This window comes from Adelges cooleyi, unplaced genomic scaffold (assembly GCF_023614345.1).
Source record: "Adelges cooleyi isolate 19-005CV unplaced genomic scaffold, UGA_ACOO_1.1 ACOO_flye_CR_arks_rails_tigmint_CR_PRNA_108, whole genome shotgun sequence".
Taxonomy (NCBI): domain Eukaryota; kingdom Metazoa; phylum Arthropoda; class Insecta; order Hemiptera; family Adelgidae; genus Adelges; species Adelges cooleyi.
In genome coordinates this window covers 2,844,150-2,863,813 of record NW_026095761.1, presented here as the reverse complement: position 1 = coordinate 2,863,813, position 19,664 = coordinate 2,844,150, and the positions used below count along the sequence as shown (strand labels likewise).

At 29.5% G+C, this 19,664-nt stretch overlaps 3 protein-coding genes across 4 annotated transcripts; 2 read left to right on the top strand and 1 right to left on the bottom strand.

The window, feature by feature from the left end:
- The first annotated feature begins 1,218 nt into the window (after nt 1–1,218).
- On the top strand, nt 1,219–5,594 carry LOC126842359 (protein spaetzle-like). Of its 2 annotated transcripts, none has more exons than XM_050579308.1 (7): nt 1,219–1,462; nt 2,161–2,315; nt 2,964–3,218; nt 3,278–3,344; nt 3,409–3,471; nt 4,278–4,396; nt 5,257–5,594. In XM_050579308.1, the coding sequence occupies exons 1-7, from the start codon at nt 1,415–1,417 to the stop codon at nt 5,459–5,461; spliced, it is 912 nt and encodes a 303-aa protein (XP_050435265.1). In that variant the 5' UTR covers nt 1,219–1,414; the 3' UTR covers nt 5,462–5,594. The 2 variants fall into 2 exon arrangements, with proteins under 2 accessions (XP_050435265.1, XP_050435256.1); XM_050579299.1 differs by having other exon boundaries at nt 1,223–1,462; nt 2,161–2,321; nt 5,257–5,593.
- Nucleotides 5,595–7,025: 1,431 nt separating this feature from the next.
- Nucleotides 7,026–11,890, top strand: LOC126838021 (myosin regulatory light chain 2). The gene is made up of 4 exons (XM_050572100.1): nt 7,026–7,168; nt 10,094–10,318; nt 10,775–11,034; nt 11,584–11,890. The coding sequence occupies exons 1-4, from the start codon at nt 7,166–7,168 to the stop codon at nt 11,729–11,731; spliced, it is 636 nt and encodes a 211-aa protein (XP_050428057.1). The 5' UTR covers nt 7,026–7,165; the 3' UTR covers nt 11,732–11,890.
- A 794-nt stretch (nt 11,891–12,684) lies between these two features.
- LOC126838012 (protein FAM166B-like) lies at nt 12,685–19,184 on the bottom strand. The gene is made up of 6 exons (XM_050572088.1): nt 18,814–19,184; nt 15,239–15,314; nt 14,414–14,588; nt 14,099–14,314; nt 13,582–13,715; nt 12,685–13,014 (listed from the first exon to the last, which is right to left on the bottom strand). The coding sequence occupies exons 1-6, from the start codon at nt 18,885–18,887 to the stop codon at nt 12,976–12,978; spliced, it is 714 nt and encodes a 237-aa protein (XP_050428045.1). The 5' UTR covers nt 18,888–19,184; the 3' UTR covers nt 12,685–12,975.
- Between the last annotated feature and the right edge of the window lie 480 nt (nt 19,185–19,664).

Here is a 19,664-nt window from a genome sequence, read left to right as displayed (position 1 = left end):
GCACCTGCAGTATATTATGTCTATAAGAACTCATCGATGGTCTAGTCTAACGCACAGATGTGTTAAGTGTCATTTAGCAAATTGTTCAGTAAAGCATTTAAAAGTTTACATATTTTACATAAACCACAGTACATATCTCAAACAACAATGCTATTTATATAGTAGATAAAATATTAAACAATTCACATACAACATTTGTGCATAATATGGAAAAAAACATGGACAACGATTTAAGATTTTATAGAGTACTTAATTAATATTCGCCAAAAATGTCACTTAACACATCTGTGCGCTATACCATCTCCATGTAATTCTTAAAAAGTGTCTCCTTTGTTTATTCTATGCAACTACCGTCTACCTGCGGCATTATTAAATGTTACCTAATATTTATTATTAATTTAAATTTGAATCATGGGAGGAGGGAGTGATAGTATGTATTGATGGAGTTGGTCTTGACTAAAATATAAACAATCTACCTATTTGTATTTATTTATATTCAAATTCTAACCGTTACTTTCGTTTTTCTTTCGACTCTCCTGGTACACTATATTTTTATTATGCGACGTTGGATTGTTTGTTGATTTGTTTATGATGGACCGGTTGTTTTTATTTTTTATAATATTACAAATCGGAATAATAGTTTATTACATCATTGTTAAGTTAATTTTGAACATTGTTTTACTACCCTATAGTAACGAAATGAATACTTTAACCCTTAACCATAAAAATAATACACTCTATGCGTATACGTACCATTTCTGCAACAATGTTGTCATCTTCGGCGCTAACGACAAGAGTACCTGCTTTGGTGTCCTGCTATTTCCTAATTTCGTGGCCCTCTCACCACCACCCTTTTTTGAAAACGACATTTGAATCAAAAATAAGTTTTTAATATATTTGCGCAATTGTCAAATTCTCTATCGATTTAGCATACTTCCTGAAAACTTGCAAAAATGTCGTTTACGACCTTTTGACTTTTTAGCATCGATTATCATATTATGCACGATATGATTTACATAAAATTAAGCTGATAATATTATATAGCGAGTAACGAAATATAATAGAGATAATTAGGTATTGCTATTTATTAAAATAATTAACGTACTTCTAGATAATCGTTGTACACCAAAGGTTCATCTACTGAGAAATTCGGAATAATAAATCAGACTTGAAAATAATATGTAATAATTAAAATATGATTATACGTAATTTATGATGCACACTAATTTACAGTAACGTTAGATAGGCAAAAAATCGGTACAAATTTACAATAAACCGAACCTAGTCCAGTGTTAAAATAGCAGCTGATCTGTGGTGTGCGCGTGTTGTGCTTTTGTTACTATTACTACTTAAAAACTTTTTTTTTCAGGCAATTTTTTTTTTAATTTGTCGTGAATGGGAAAACCCAAGCAAAATGATTCAAGGGCCGTGGCTGATGATATTTCTGGTCTTCATTAGCACGGTAATAAAGTATTTTTATTTAATTAGCAGTAAGTGTTACTTGTTAGTTGTTTCACGTCTACACACAAATAACAACATATTAGGTATTATTTTATTTATTTTTTATATTATTTTATATTTAATACTATATTTTCAAGATGTAACTCCACCAGTTCACAGTTGGTACACGTATATTACACGATCATTGAAGTCATTTAGAATCATTCAATTACACTAAAATCACTTTCATAAAAACTTTACTACATTCATTTAATTATCTTGTATTTATTTTATACAATTTTAAAAAATTATTTGGTAGTAGTAGCTAAACGCTAAAATTACTATTTTAATTCAAATTTGATTTTATATCCGCATTGATAATAAATAAATATAACCAATGATAATAGGCTGAATAGTTAATTAGTTCTAAAGCATACTTAACGTTTTTTAGAATTCAAAGAACAGGTCTAAAGTGTAATAAATAAAATAAGCCTAACTATTCAAACAAGTTATTTAAAATTAAAAAAAATAAAAGTAGTTATCCAAAACTCGTTATCGATCAGTCAAAAAGTTTAAATGTTTTTATTTACGGTAACAATATTTAAAAAAAAAATTGAAATTATTTTAGGAGATATTGAGTGTCTTATCCTTAATGAAAACCCTATATACAATATTAAAAATGTACCCACAATTAATAAAAGAAAAACCAATCATTTTTAGTTTCAATGGACGTGCATAAAAGCGCAACATCCACACGAATACAATTTAAACTGGCAAGAATATTCATTCCTTCTTAAAGTAAATTATACAGGAACAGAAAGAACAAATTCACATTTTCAAGATACCACAACTCCTATCACAGTGGATTCAAATAAGTATAAGTAAACATTTTTAATTAAAATAATAGTTAACCAATAATAATTGAGAAGGTATTGGTTTTAAAATTTGTTTTTTCGTGTATGAAAATTTATTTTATTTTAATTACAATTTTAAATAGAAATATAAAATTAGATTTTGTTAACTTAAAAATTTGTATATAATCATAATCCCTCCCACCCCTCCAAATATCTCGAGTGCCCCACTGCTAGCACTCACATACATAATTGAGATCTTATAAGTTTAATAATAATATATGTATATTGTATACATTTTGACGATTTATAACATAATACCCTCCTGAGAAGGCTCTCCTAGCAAAAGTTTCAAACGAACAATACTATGATTCAAATGACAATATCCATATGTATTTTCTAGTCACTACGGAGTGTTATCTAATTCTCTAACAACTTCAACTAGCCCTAAATTCTAAAAAAATACTAATTTTCAGAATGCTTTTTGGAACCGGGGCCCCCTAAAATTGAAATTGAAATTGTCCCTCTAAAAGTTACCAGGTATATCAGGTATAACACTTATACATAGCAAAATCCTTGCTAGGCCAATATTATGATTTGCATACGCTAAAAATTAAAGTACAGCTTTATTGTCTTTATTATTCTTACTCTTATTTTTTTAATATATTCTAGGTATGAAAACAGAGCAATAATAACGACTACTAATGTTAGAACTTCAACAACAAACTTAACAAAATCGCAACAATCAAATCATAGTACCATTCTTGCCAGTAAAACACCTCAAATCAAGTCCTCACCTATAGTTGTACTTCCTAACTCTACTAAAAAGGCTGTTCACACAATTCCTGTGAAAAAACCAGACCAACCAATTATTGTCAAATGTTCTAAGAATGATGGTTATTGTGAACACGCTGACAATTACCCAAGGTAATTTTATGAACGATTAACTAAATATTGTTATTGAGTTTGTTTTAATTTTGCGTTAGACGTGATTTACAACAAATTCTTCGCACCAGCAAATTTATACCAAGTGGACTATTTGGAGAAGATCCCGTAAGTAGAAAATTACACATTAATAAAATTTTATAATATTCATTTATTATTTTTACTATTAAAGACAGAATTTATAAAGGTACCACAAAGTACTATATCCCGGCCCCAGCCAATGTGTGCTTCATTAGTAAGTATAAATGTTTGTACAGAATAAAGTAACTATTAGTGAATAGTGTGGTGGTATGGGCATATATTATTATTATAAATAAAAATAATTATCCGCCAACGAAAACACTTCAAAGGGGTTTTTCCTCCTATCGATGATCAAATATACTACATTTAGATAGGCAACGCTAATATAACAACCAGCAGTTTTTAAACTTTTATGATATCCCAAAATAGGAGCTTTAATACCATTTACGAGTGTTACATCTTCCTACGGTTTTAGTAGAAATTCCACATCGATGAACTGTAAATTGATATTGGCTATCATTTTATGTTTCAAAGTTGACGAAATTAGTTAAATTTGATTTCTCGTGTACATTATTTCAATTATAATTGAACAACTTTTTTTTGTTAAATTTGATTTATTTATTCTTATATTTATTTTATTAATACTATAAGTATTTTCTTATACGCTTGGATTTACAATATGACAATACAGACTAAGTGTACCTATTAATAATTTAATTATCATAATATCAATGTTTATAGAACATTCGCCGTTTTCTCTATAAAACTATTTAATTGTTAACATTTACATTAACGACATCAGTCTATAATTTGATTCTACCATGAAGTATCAAAAATACGCCCGATACGTATTGATGCCGATAGGAGGTAGCATTAAGCATAGGAAAAGCTTTGTATAAAAACTTACTGCAGGATATAAAAATTCGGAAAAAACAATTAAGTATTATTATATTAAAGTATGTTATTTGGTATTCACGTGTTTGTGTTAACTACATTTCTATGTTTAAAATATATATTTAGGAACAAATAATCTATCCAGAAGCAGCCGTTGATAAAAACCTTGAATGGCGTTATATTTTTCAAGGACCAAATAATGACACTAATAAATATAGACAAGGCATTAGAGTGGAAACGTGTATGTAAGTAACAAACCTATACAATTTTTACTTCCTCTTTAATAAATGAAGTATCCTTGTTATATGAACATAATATAACATGGATACTTACAACAGTTTATGTCTCAAGTTTTAGTTTTGCGGATCTATCTAATGTTATCATTATTAGCTGACGCTTCGAACCCATTTCAGGGTCCATCATCAGAGAAATAGCCCTTACCGCCTACTAAACGATACAGCATTCGCGACTATTACTCTGAAGATGGACAACATGCATAGATTTGAAATTAATGGAACTAGTAGTTTCAATCTACAAAAGTTTTAACATATTATATCTGAACTGAGTGAGTTTCGGATATATCCACGTCGAATGTTGTGTGCCAACGTTTCGGACTCTTTGCAGAGTCCATCTTCAGGGCAATAGTGGTCTCCACTGTTCAAATGCCGTGACCATACTGACTGAATTAACGTATTCATATTATATCTGATCAAGTTTTCAGTTAAATGTTTACTATATATAAGGTGGTTTACACGAGCAGCGCTTCTTATAAAAATGGAACGGCATAGCTGTGATACCGCCTTAATACTTCTTCAGACTTGGAAGAAGAAGTATTATCGTGCTAATTTGTCATTATAACATCTTCCATGACTGGGAGAAGTGTACGCCGTTCGATTAAGTAGTTTTGTACCAAATGCTCAAAATAATGTTTAATTATTACCAAACACTAGGCTACGACTTTTGCTACCACCCCATCAGTAAATTTCAACAATATAATTTGTTTTTTTATTAGTTGAAATAGATATAATATGTTTCTTTTTAAATTAAATTATTTAACATTGATATTTTATAATTAAATTTAATAATTGTCATATTTTTAATGTAGAAACTCTGGAGAACCATGCAAGTTTTGTGAGCATTTACCGAGCGGTTATACAACAATCTGTGTGCAAAAATACATATACAGAAAACTAGCGGCAATAAAAGATTCAAAAGAAATGTATTATGATAGTTTTAGAATGCCATCTTGCTGTGCATGCATGTATACTGCAGATTTAGATCTTTCTTCTGAACTTCTCCCAGAAATTTGATTCAGGCAAAATACTAGAAGAAATGTCAATAAAAGAACCACATTAAAGAAAACATGTGTAGATTTAAATAAAAACAAATAATTATACTTATGATTATAAAAAAAATTACCTAACAATATAAAGTAATATATTTGATAGTTTCATTTGTTTTATTATATTAAATAGTAATCATCTAATAAAAATATTAGTGCAAGACTTGTTTTATTTATACAAAATACTTAGGATTACAAAATAGAACTGTTTTTATTTTGATAATTAATAACGATCTTCTACAATCTTCTTCTTAAACATTTCTTGAAGATATGTGTTAACATTAATTAAATAACACTTACTTATGACATTGCTTTTTTCCCTAAAATCTGATCTTCATACATTTTCTAAATTCTTGTTAATTTTTGGTCCGATAAGTCTTTATTTACTTCCAATACCAACAAAGAGCACAGAAAATTACTTTGGTCATCTTTCATTAATCATTTTTCATAATATTTGTGCAATTTTTTTCAAATATATTAATTTTACATTTCGTTCTGATGGGCGATTACGACGTTGTATTCGTTTGAACATTGTATCTGGTGAACTTCTTAAGTATACTAAATGTTTACAATTAAATTATTATTAATTTTAATATACACAATTTTATAGGTTCAACTACTTAACAATCAAATCTAGTCCATTATCTACAGTGGACCACTATTTGGCCTGAATATAGTGTGATTATTATGAGTCATTTCTACAAAGCAATATCTGATTGTGAGTGTTAGTATAATTTACCCTAAATACAATACAATATATATAAACTGGCTCAATTTAACTTAAGTATAATTTTAATAAGTAAAGTATTTGAATATATTTATCTATAAATAGGTGAAACATTACCTCATAATAAATTGAATATCCTTGGTCCAAACTCCAAAGTAGAGAAAACTTATTTTTAGAGATCATTTGCATCAATGCAACTTTTTTTTCTTAATGTAAAATACTAAAACCGCTTTAACTAATATACATATATTGTACATTGTATATGTAATTTATAACTATCCAAAAAAGGCTCGTATCTTAGTTTTTTTTTTTTTTAGAATTTATATAATTAAACAAACAAAAATTCGATTATACTTCCAAAACAATATAATATTTACCAATCATTATAATTCGTTATTCGGGTAATAAATTCATTGGTGCAATTTCACAAGGAGGTTAGGTGTAGGACTCAAAACCGTCCGAGTTTGAATTAGTAATATGGAATTAATCATAGTCAATAATAGGTATTTTTTCACTAAAAAAATGAATTCGAAAATTTAGGCTTTTTGGACTATTTTTTTAGGGTTTTGACTAAGACTAGTCCCCATTAAATTGTGTCGATGGTAACAATATAATAATATAGAAAGCGGTTGTTTGCAAATTCGAGGTAAGAGAAAGGGATGCCAAAAAAAAAAATTGTTGTACGACAAATAATATACATTCCGACTGATGATACCTAGGAGAAGAGACTGCGCAGAGTGGGTAGGGTATGGAAATTTTAAATAAAACACCAACACCAAAAAGACATATGACTGAGTATGGCTAAGTTTAGTGTTTCGCTAGCCGGTACTGTTATATTTTTAAACCATTGAGAATCGTGCACCGACCGCGGTTTTGGCTCAGTAGCTCAGTACTACTGTTCGCTTCTTCCATCATTTAAACAACCGTCTACAGAGAACATACGCCATGGTAAATATATTATATTTTATTACATCATATTGTTTCCTTTAATAAATTACCATTTACCTACTATTATATTATGTATATTTACAAGAAAAGTAAAACTAAATACGGACAATAGCACCTTTTAATTAATTATAATACAATATACGAGCACATTTATTCGTGCAACAACCAATACAAAATAAATAATATCTTATCTTAAATTTATACCAGTGACTTGAGTTTTAACTAAATGTGTACTTGCTAAATAGTTTACATTTTATTAAACATAAATTTGAATTATGATATTTATAATATAATTCTCCATTACTCAGTACCAAAGAAAAAAACACTAAATAGTGAAAAGTATAGTATAATTTTTATGGTAAAGGTATTTGTATTACTTAACAGTTAACTGTGTATTATAATACACAAGTTAGGCCCAGGTAATTAGGGTTTTTCTAGTACAGCAACTAGGTTTCATATTTTCTTAATTATTATTATAAAAAATTGTTTTGACTTATGTTAAAATATAAAAGTTTAATTCCTTTGCCGCCGAGGGAAATAATAAAAAAAAAAAAAAGTTTAATTATTAGGTTTATGATATTAAAGTATGTATCTTACTGTAGTTGTAAAGTATATTATATTAAATGCATACCTACCAACAAATGGAGGGCTCAGTGCAAAAGTAAACCAAGTCTATTTAAATCATCACAATGCCCTAAAATGGCAACATAAATTATACGAAAAACAATTTAGGAGCCAATTTCTGAAAATCAACAACGATGGACTTGGTTAACTTTTGCTCTAAACCCTCCATATCTTAACTATAATAAGTTTAAAAAAAATGTTAATTATTAATATTAATAGTTATTTTTTAATTGAACCATTTTTTTTACGTTTATATTTGTTTTATCAATGATAAAAAAAATAATTCCAAATACTTGGAACAAAAATACTTCCAACGATCCAATTATTACTAGGATATTACCTAAAGCCAATGATAGCTACTCAACTTGTACATATAAAAAAAAAATGTTTAATAATATTTAACTTTAATAACAACATGCCTTATACAAGCTTTTGAAAAATTGTAACACTTTGTTTTAGTTGAAGATTGATAAATGTACGTATGTGTTGGGGGAAAATATATTTCTTAAGGTTTTCAGACTTCAAAAATCGTGTAACAATATAGGTCATAACATATTTTTAATACATAATATTTAAAATAGTTTAGGACGAGCATGATCGGCTGTTTAATGTTGACAGATTACAAACTCCGCTAATTTAGAATAAGCTCAGTTTATAATTAGATTTTGGTCCGGACGCGTCATGGGCACAAAAATTGGCGTGTCGCCAAAAGTCCTAAGTGAATAAGTTTATACCGTATAGGATTTATTCCACTTGGCATCTGCCTTTCATTTATATACATATATATATATATATATATATATATATGAGTGTCGTTGGGCTAGACATTTGAACAGGAGTTATATTGCATTTAATGCAATCAGTTTTTACTGTATTTAGGCATTCCCATAGTATTTATAATTGCTATAAATAAAACCAGATTTTTTTTTATTAATAAAAAAAACTATATTCAATTAAAATAAGGAAATAGAAGAGAAATTTGATTTGTAAAATGGGCATTACTTAAGTTTTGGTTCTTCTAATTTAGTTCATTTAAATATTATTATAATTGTAGGGATGTAGTACTTACTTTTGTATAAGTTAAATTCATAATTCTAAACACTTTTTGGGATTTAAAAAAAAATTGTTAATTTATTTATGAAGTTTTCTGTATTTTTTAAAATTTACATTAGTCTTTTTTGTTTTAATGCTATTATTTTTGTAGCTCCTGGTATTAAATTTAAAAAAAAGTATCAATGACGACAATTGTATTTAAAAAAAAATTTGAAATTTGATTATTATTTTATTGATTAGAAATGACCCCTGAAGAAAAGGGGAAGGCATTAGTGGCATTTGGCCAAATTTCTGAGGTCATCAAAATTATTTTAAAAATAACTTGGTTTAATAAAGCTATACACATATTGTTTTCACTCTTAAAATGTCAAGCATTATAACTTTAATAGGCGTACTTTATATTCCGTTGGTCCATAAGTCTGTTGTGATTCAAGTAATAGAAGCTTAATTATTTTAACAAGAAAAAAATTTACCGTTTAAGTTTAAATTAAAATAACTTTATTTGTTATCGGACTTTAAAAACACTGTAACTGTATTTATTATTTGGAATAAATAAGACTATGTTAATAATTAGAGACCAGATTATGTTTTAATACAATTTAAATGGTGTTTTTTTTTGCAGTATAAAGTTAGGAGAATATGTTCATATAGTATTTTACTAAATATGCGTTTGTAAAAAAAAGATAACTTCGATAATAATCTTTTAATAGTACATATTTTTAGTCCAATCCTAAGTCTTCCGTAGTTAAAACAAAATTAATACTTCGGTTACCAGATATTTAACACGGACACTAAAATATTGATCACATGAATTTTATTAAATTGAATTTCCATTTAAAATTCTTAAAAAATAATCTTCTTGTTTCTTCTTATTTGTTGTTTATGAAATAATCTCTAACGACATAATATGCATTTTTATGCAAGATAAAATTGTGTGTATAAAGTTGTTGTATAAAATTTAATGTCTCGAATTGATAGAAAATGTAAAAACATATAAATACATATTATGATATATATATTATTAATTATTTAATTTAGTAACCGTAAACGCTGAGACATTTTCCACCCTGTATACTAATTTTATTTTTGAAATGCCAGTATACTAAAAGTTTTACAGTTAAATATAATATGATTAGTGAGGCAAATTAACAAAAATAATTAGGGCTAAAATTAAGGCTCCGAGTCATCAAAAATTGAACGTGCCGACGAATTAGTAATGAACATTAAACACTGTGTTTCATTTCACAGGCCGATAAAGAGAAGGTAAAGAAGAAGAAGGTAAAGAAGGAAGAAGCGAAAGAAGCGCCCGCAGAAGAAGCCCCAGCTCCAGTAGCCGCACCCGAACCCGAAGCACCGCCATCTCATTCCAGCACGAAACACAGCAGTCGCAAGAGCTCATCAAAAAAAGTCCGCAGGTCCGGCAGTAATGTGTTCTCTATGTTCACCACCCAACAAGTGGCCGAATTCAAAGAGGTAAAGTATATTATGTTGATAATAATTGCTGACTGAAAACAAGCACAGTAACCACGCAAGTTATCCTCGACAAATTTTAAAACGTAGCTATCGCGTTTCCGATGGCAAGACCAACAGCACCTAACAGCTATAGCTGATAAGTCAAGTCATACCTAGCAGTGTTGTCCTTCTCTAGAGAAAATGTTCAAACAACGAATAAAATATAAAAAAATCTAGAAAACTTTCAAAGAAGTACACTTCTTTCTCCATTAATAAGAGAGAAAATCGCCAAACATTTTTGCAAATTTGTTTATCTTTACTTGTTAATTATTTTTTACTTGCTTTCATTTTTTATACAGTATTATTAATCCGTTAGAAATGGTCGAGTCTAATCGACATTTTTGTGAAATCCTTAACACTGAATTGCCTATAGTGTACACTTTTTTTTTTAAAATTTCGCAATACACCATATTATAGGGTTTCGGAATGATGGATTGGGATAAAGACGGTATTTTGGGCAAAGAGGACTTGAGAGCCACCTGGGACAAAGTCGGCAAGTTGGTGACTGACCCCGAATTGGACGCCATGTTGGGCGAGGCGTCGGGCCCGATCAACTTCACCCAGCTGTTGACTCTGTTCGCAGCTAGGATGTCCGACGGTGGTCAAACCGACGACGACGAGACCGTCATCGCTGCCATCAAATCGTTCGACGAAAATGGCAAAATCGACAGCGAAAAGTAAGCGAGTTCGTTTTTTTTTTTTTTTTACATGAATATGGGTATGGTCGGGGGTCTGTCGAAAGGGAAGACGTTGGTAGATAGAGAACATAGACATAGGAAAGAAGGGACGGAGCGTAACGGCCGTTTGTAGATACAAACGCGAGGGGTAAAGACGTAGAATACTACAATCAGAATGGACACTAATAACAAATTATACGGGTTGATTCCGTGATATCACAGAAGTGTCCGGGGCCTGGGTAAAGGTGCAGCGAGTTGCTCACTTTTGATTGGCTACTGACTACTGCATGCGCTACGGCCACCGTCGGTTGCCTAAGTTTTGACAGACATTGCCCAATTAAAAAAAAAAGGGCAACTGCTAACCCCCAAACTGGCTTCTACAGCAGCATTACATCACATTTTTTCTTTGTCTATGGAAATGATGTGATAAGGGGGAATATTCATAATCCAATGTTGTCTTTCCTTCGAGGGAAAGATTGAATTGTATTTTTTTTCAAATAATAACGTGAAAATTAACCGCATACACATGTGCATTATTAAATTGTGCAGACTGAGATACGGTCTGTTAAACTGGGGAGACAAGTTCAGCCCGAAAGAAGTTTCTGACGCCTTCGACAACATGGAAATCGACAGACAGGGTTTGATCGATACCGAAGACCTCATCTCCATGGTGCTGGGATCTGGAGACGACGAATAATACATCGTGTATTTAAACTAAGCAATCAATAACCAGATTTTGTAATAATATTTATTTCCCCTAATTGTACACAACTCGTATCGAATGTTGTTATTAGATAAACAATGCGTGATTTGATGAAAGATATATTATCGAAATAAAAAGGAAACCTTCACTTAATTGTGTTCAGTCATTTTTGAAACTCACTCTGAAAGTGTAACAATAACCGTATCACACACAATATGACTATTGACTGTCCAGAAATTCTCCTCGATATAAAATAAGTCTTCTGCCAGGTTGAGACTAATCGTTAGATAATTTCCAAAATCAAAAACTGCCTCCCAACTTAAACTTTTGTAGGATATTCTTTAGATAAAGTAGGTTAAATTTGACAGTGACAGTAATCAGTAAAAATAATGACCAAACAGTTATGGAACCATTTACTCGGTGGCTATTGATTGAGTGGGTAGGGTAGAGGGCAATGTAAAAAATAAAAGACAGCCAGGATTTGTAAACAGCTCTCAACAGTTAGATGCAAGTTAAAGAACACCGAATAAAATCACTTAGGTGATTATAATGAACATTATAGAGTGAGTATTTTTTCCTCATAAATAATTTTTGTTAGGAGATATAATTTATACATTTTCCATACATTCAACATTAAACCGCTCTCTGGCTAAAGTTTTTGTTTTGAAAATCCGTAGGTTTTGGGTTATATCTTTATTTTGAGCGGCGGAAAAAGTACAGAGGACATCTGATCTATTAAAATTATATTTCTTTTGATTGCAAAATAATACTGCATTCGTCCAAGACTTCTTCCATTATTCTGAATCCAAAATATGACCGTTAATAATGTTGAACTACGTGATAAAAAAGCGAAAACCAACTTCTGTCCGGAGGATACAATTTAGGTAATAGGTATTGTCAAAACGACTTATATAATTTACGAAACAGACTTATAAATTTATTTAAAAACATATAATTTGACACCACACAAAGTTGTCTGAATAATATGATTTGTCTGGGACCATTTGTAACAATAATACTATAACAAAAACACGAATATGGGTAACTCTATAATTTGTACAGTGTACACCACAAATTAAAAAAAAAACAGCGAGTGAAAACATTGATTTATAACTAATATATGAAATTAAATATTAGAACAGCTACTTGAATAAATTCACACGAATAATAATAATAAATAAATAATAATACTAATATCAGTAGGTAATCGTTAGTGCACTGCCAACACAAACAATTTACTACCTAGTACATTCTTTTCCCAAAGGGTTTTCGTTTTTCTGAAAAATAAAAACATAAGTTATATATTATGCATATAATAATTATTGTTATGTGACTTTTCTTAATCAAAATAAAGAATAGTCGTAAAGAAACTGTATAGATTTAAGATTTGAATTTCTTCCTATTTTAAAGTGTAATATTATTTATTTAAAACGAATAGATTTATTATTTAAGTAAAACACTGGACTATTACCAGTTTTCGGCAATTTTAAAAAGAATTCAAAGAAAAAATATCTTTTACAAAAATAATAATGTCTCTCTCTCTCTCTCTATTACGTTTAACGTCCGTTATTCCCGCCAATCGGGGCTTAGACGGGATAATTTAAAAGAAAAAAAAACAAATAGCAAATAGTTGGTTGATAAATAATCGAATAACAAATGATTAAATAAGTCATAAAATATTATTTGAACTATGCCCAAATTTGTCCATTTTGTTTTGTTTTTTAATTAAAAATAACCGATTACACCATTATATTTCATTAAGCTAAGAGTTCTCTAAAATTATAGTCCATCTTATTTTAATCAAGTATAATCACTACCTCATAGTTATTACGCATTAGACTTACTTGTTTCAACACCGACAATCCTAGTTTGGCGGAATTATGAAAAGGCAGGCTGACGGAAATATTAGACACTTTAAGCCTTGGTATATGGCCCGTGTAGCCGGTAATTGGAGGCAATTCTGCCGATACTTTATGGTCTGTAATGTAATACTATAAATAGATTAATCGTAACTCGACAATAATGTAAGTATGCAAAAAGTGTTGGCCGTTAGGTTTAAACCAGCAATAAAGGTCATGCGCGATATGCGAAGAACAGCAGTTGATGGATCACGCAATTATCGTAGATAAGAATACAGTTCTGGGATAAATGTGATAAGTAAACATGAAAAAAAGACTAGTGTCAAAGAAAAATCTAGAGATTGTTTTAGACAGAACCTAACAGCTGATACAAGTGGCAAAACGATGATAACTGAGATATTGTTTTTTAGACGTTGTCAATTGTATAAAAACATCAATGCGCCAATTAGTTAACTAATCGACATGAGCCGTTATTTAAAAAAAAAATCCATAATATATTAACCTTTAAAATCTTTGCTTTTTTTGTACTTATTCAGCGTGTGCTGTAGACGCGCGTTCACTTTATCTGGCACCATTTTCGGGGGCAGAAACCGAACGGGTCTTTCTATTGCTTTTCGGCTCTTTTCTGTGGAAATTTTAGCAAGTAAATTATCTTCACATTCTCGGGCGAGAGTACAAAACGTTTTGCCATACCGGAAATGCATCCCAGGGATGTAACCTGAAAAGAAAGTTTAAAAAAAAAAAATCCAATATTAACCGCAAGGATAACTACTATGTATTAAATGTAATCCGTCCCAAAATTAATGCCACCATTTACCAGTATAGCCTAAAATGTATTTTTGATACGTTTTAGCCGCTTCTTCTTGTTTGTCGTTGTTAATTTTTGTGTCGTCAATACTCGGTTTAGGCGCCAATTGTTTGATAGGACTGCTGTCTCGTATGTATACATTTCGTAGGTTACATTGTTTCAACACCCCCTTTTCACGGAGTTCCTGTGTATTGTAATAGAAGAAAATGTACTTAACAAAAAGCCAAAAACCACACAAACTTGACTAAATGTAACATTTGAAGTGACATAAAAAAATATATAAACAAGCTTATTCCAGTTTCATTACACATTTATATGGAACAATTGTTTTAGATAAAAAAAAAGTTTCAAATAAAATACTTAATACTCGTAGTACATATTTTAATAGTTATATAGTTATATTATAAAAGTTAATAATAGGGTCGTTAACCATATTTGAATAAATACTCTTTGAATTATTAGCATTATAAGTTTAGTCGTCGATGGAGGTGTGGGTATTAAGTGGAGCGTGTGGATACAAATAGCATTAAATGCTGTCTTCCTTACCCCAGTCTATACCTTTAAATGCTTACAACTCAAGAAATATTACTCCAGGATATCGACAATTCATTAGTTCATTACATCATTCTACAAATTAATAGGTCATTATATATATATAAATATTTTAATGACCTATTAATTTGTGATATATATATATATATATATATGTTTCTCTTTGATGTTTTATCACAACTTTTTCAAATAATATTTTTTTAATACTTACTAAATATATCACTTAATAAGAGTTTTATTAGAGATCTTTTTTACATTTATTTTTTCTACAAAACGTTATACCTGTATAATTTCTAAAGTATTAGCTCCATATCGTTGTCCAAAACGAAATTTTAACGTTGGGCAGTGACCAGTGTACCTGAAAATAAAAAGCTTGATATTTATTTCTAATATTTTACGATCCAATCAGTAAATAAATGTTTTTTAGTGTTTTTATAGACGCAAAAAAAAGTTTTAAATGATTAATAGCCGCTTTTACATTGTATCCAAATCGATTAATATTTTAAATAGGTTAAAACAGTTAATAATACGAACAATTCGAAATGAAACAACAGCGTTTTTAACATGTTTTTTAGACGTTTAAAATAATTGTTTTATTATTTTAAAATTACAAACATGTTTTTCATAAATGCCTAGTTTAATAATAATTAAAAATTTAATCACATCCAGTCATAATAGTTCTGTACTCGAGAACCAAATAATGATAAAGTTCAGCTTTTAAGGTGATATGTGATGGTTACAATTTGAACATTTATTTATCAAATTATTATTATTATTATTTACTGTAGTTATATTACATGATAAGTTAAGCGTATTTTCATATTTTGAATTAAATATAATCAAATATAGTATTGTGAAAACATTTCTTAGTTAAAAAATAATCAAATTAATTTAAACAATAATAATTTTCCAGAATAAGACGGCTTGCAAATAAATCACAGTTACCGTTTTCGACAAAAAAAATGTATTATAAATAATGAATTGGAACGTTATATATTTTGTTCGGCCGTTCAATATTAGTACATAATTCGATAATAATACATTTTCCTTGATGGTTTATTAGTATATAAAACTGCAATATTATAAAGTTATGTACATTTTATAGATGGCTATTAAAAAAAAGTCAAGACTAGTCCAGCTAGCGCCCTAGTTATCGAACATTTTTTTAAAACTAATGTTCCATGACACGCAAGTAGGTAACTTTGTGGTTTACTGCAGTGGTTAAAACGTCGTTTTGCTACTTATAAACGATAACACATTCATCATAATTATTATACTGAGTTTTATACACTCCAATTTCTTGGTGAACATAAATATAGTATAGTACCTTACAACGATAGTTTTATTGCTGTATAAATATTTTAAAGAAAGCCAGTACAGTAGAGTCGAGGAATAGTGGGGACGGAGCATATTGAAGCGGGGGAGGTCACCACTTTCAAATAAAAGCTACGATGCGAAAAGCATTGTACCTAATGGCATTTATTTACATAGTGGTAAACAATATAATAAACATATTTTAAAATATCTGCATTGACTGTCAATTCACTCCCAAACCGCAGCCTAGGAATTTACTACGGTCAAAGTGTAATTGTCCCTTTTTTTAGTAGTCAAAAGCTTGACTACAGATTTTAGAAAAAATTGTTTAAGCCCCATTCAAGATCTACTTTCAGACCTTAAACCCTAAAACGACTAAAAAAAAAAACGAAATAAAGAAAAAGTTTCCATCCCTTCTGGGGGAAAGGGTTTATAATTTTTTTTGGGGTTGTCGACGTTTATCGGTAGTACAGTGTCTAAAGATTATTCCATACATATTTGGAAGGAATTCGACTATTTTTAAAAAAATAAATAATGTAGCCCAGTAACGACTCGGTCGTCTACCCTTATGTGGTATTAATGTAAAAAGTATTAAGTTATATTGTACTCTAATATTTTATAAATACAGTATTAATATTGTACTCACTGCGAAGCAATAATATCTGACCAAAATATGTAGACAACTGATGTCGATAAGACACAATATATGAGACAATTAACAAGGATTTTTGAATAGACATTATTTACATTTTTATTAAATTGTAACCCCTTGTAAGGAATCGACAAACTTTTAAGGGAATATAAAAAGCAGGAAATACATACTTCCTTATGGCAAATATACCGCCATGACAGAAAGTAAGATTAACTGGTACTACCAGGGTCAAACATAACAATAACAAGCAGTCGTCACGGAATGATGAAAACCCACTTTTTACCGTACCCAGACAATCACCAAGGTTAAATTTGAGTATATTATGTACTGCTAAAAAAAGTGTAAATCATTTTTGTTTTCATTTTTGTTCAATTTAAATATAACTGGACAAAATCACAACTAACGCCGAGTGCATAAACATTTTGAAATTACCATATTAATACAAAGCAATAATAATTATAACCCTAACAATGTTAAGAAGAAAGAATTAAGATTTTAGATAAGAACACAGTAATAATTGTGTGGATGCATTCGACAGAGCATTACTAATTGCATTCGTTACCGTTCATGATATAATCAGAAAGTGAAAATTAGACACATAACAGCTAGGCACGTCAATATTGTGGAAAGAAAAATGGTAAATAATTTTTACACGAACAAAAAAAAAGTTGAAAACTTATTATAATATTATCATCACTTTTGTTATCTAAACGAATTTCTCCAAAAAAATAGTCAAACCACATTAGTTTTGAAGTCACGTGAACAAAACTTTACTCAACGCTAAACGCAATACTATTGTGACACGTACACCGAATAAACGTTATAAATTTATGTACTTTAACAGGACAACATAACTAAAAAAAACGTAGGTATATTTAAGTATAATGTGAAGTACTTGAATACAAAATTATGTACCGTAAAATATTTCTAGTGTAATACAAAAATTCTGTTCAAAATTACTATAATGGAGAAATTTCTCATTTTTTTTTTTTTTTGTTATTATTATTACTGGAAAGTGTATAGATAGAATACATCGAAGGCAATATTTTAACCATATTATTATACTGCCGAAAATGTAACGGCGATTGCTATTTGCCAACCTTGGCGTGACAAATGAATCGATATAAATTTCGATGGATGTCATAGAAATAGGACATCTATTATAGTTGTATTAATAATTATACATTATAAATCCGAATATTATTATCTGACAAACTATTAAAATAACATTATACGGATTGCGATGGTATAATTCGAATACATCTAACTATTATTTGTGTTGTATATTGTCATTTTTAAGAATTTATTATTGAATCACCTGAACGGATATCCTTTGGTAACATATATATACATTTTTATTAGTACAATTATATTTATCGGAAGGTGTTATCGAAATTTGAACTATAATACACGCATTTGTTTATATAGTCGGATAATTTATTTACTGTAATAAGTATACCTAATCACAGTAATAATAATAATTGACTAATAAAATTGAATAATATACATAGGTACAATATACCTACTTATATAAAATAATTGGCGGCACGTGTTGTCTTTTGAAATGATAACAAAACAATTGGGCTATTTTTATAAAAAAAATGTAGGCATATTTATTATTTGTTTTTTTTTATAATTACTGTAGTCATCAGCTGCACTAACGGATAGTTAATCGATTCATTTAAATATTTAATTGTATACAAAACGTTTAAATAATTCGTTAAACTAAATTTAGACATACGCCTACCAACGTTGCAATACCTGATTAAACCATATTGTTAAAATGTTTGATGTATAGGTTCGATTGAATATTTTATATTAAAAAGCGTAAAAATGAAAAAACACACAACAAAAATATGGAGTTGAACAAAACCAAAAACTAAATACTTACCCTGGAAGAAGAGCGCCGCTAGTTTGGCCGAACAACTTTTCCCGTTCTATTTTATTATCGCATTCAATTACCATTTCAGATTTGAACTCGTGGATTAATTATTATTATTTCGAATATAGAAATTATTGCCAAAGAAACGTGTGAACAATAATATTTCGTGTGATACAAAATAATATCGTATTTTTTGTCGTTTAAACGATCACGACATAACACGCCTATGACCGATCGACAACACTCCCCGCCGTTCTGTGTACTTCTGGACGTTTTCACTGCAATTGTGTCGGTTTAAAAATTAGCAATATTACCGTATACTAAAACATTACTTTAACTACCTTATACCCCCGTGTGCTATCATTTGTCCGATTGTGCAGATAGTAGTGTTGTTATAGTAGTGCAGCTACTGCATTCTATCGTGTATTGCCCGAGTTAGAGTGTAACCAATTGGTTTACGGCTATTGTTATTGTTATTGTATTAAGCATATTGTTGTAGAAAGCGAGCAAAGTGAAAACGTCTTAATGGTAAAATGGTTCAAACGATCTATTTATTAGGTTTTTTTTTAAATGTTTTCGCCCAAACCAAAGTGCTGTTATCGGCGTAAAAGAATTTAAATTAAGCAAATATTTATCAAAGAGTAAATATACCTACTGTGTACAACATCGTATACTGTATACAGCGTGAGGCCGCCGTGAAAAATCAATAAAATTCCAGTCGACAAGTGACCCGACCGTTAAAACTCCTCTACGTTTAGTGATTTTTCCTAATAATATTAATTACTTATTTTTCTATCCGGCACTATGCGCAATAATACAAGAATAGTATTTTTAGTAATTGTATAATATCAATAAGTATA

What these genes read in the sequence shown, in the direction of transcription:
- LOC126838021 (XM_050572100.1), top strand. An exon ending in AAGTGGCCGAATTCAAAGAG is followed by an intron (nt 10,319 to 10,774) that starts GTAAAGTATATT and finishes ACCATATTATAG; the next exon opens with GGTTTCGGAATGATGGATTG. An exon ending in GGCAAAATCGACAGCGAAAA is followed by an intron (nt 11,035 to 11,583) that starts GTAAGCGAGTTC and finishes TAAATTGTGCAG; the next exon opens with ACTGAGATACGGTCTGTTAA.
- LOC126838012 (XM_050572088.1), bottom strand. Translation starts at nt 18,887, where the DNA reads ATGGTAATTGAATGCGATAATAAAATAGAACGGGAAAAGTTGTTCGGC. An exon ending in AGCGGCGCTCTTCTTCCAGG is followed by an intron (nt 15,315 to 18,813) that starts GTAAGTATTTAG and finishes TTTTATTTTCAG; the next exon opens with GTACACTGGTCACTGCCCAA. An exon ending in ATACTTTAGAAATTATACAG is followed by an intron (nt 14,589 to 15,238) that starts GTATAACGTTTT and finishes TACAATACACAG; the next exon opens with GAACTCCGTGAAAAGGGGGT.
- LOC126842359 (XM_050579299.1), top strand. Translation starts at nt 1,415, where the DNA reads ATGATTCAAGGGCCGTGGCTGATGATATTTCTGGTCTTCATTAGCACG. An exon ending in TTCTGGTCTTCATTAGCACG is followed by an intron (nt 1,463 to 2,160) that starts GTAATAAAGTAT and finishes AATCATTTTTAG; the next exon opens with TTTCAATGGACGTGCATAAA. An exon ending in ATTAGAGTGGAAACGTGTAT is followed by an intron (nt 4,397 to 5,256) that starts GTAAGTAACAAA and finishes TTTTTAATGTAG; the next exon opens with AAACTCTGGAGAACCATGCA.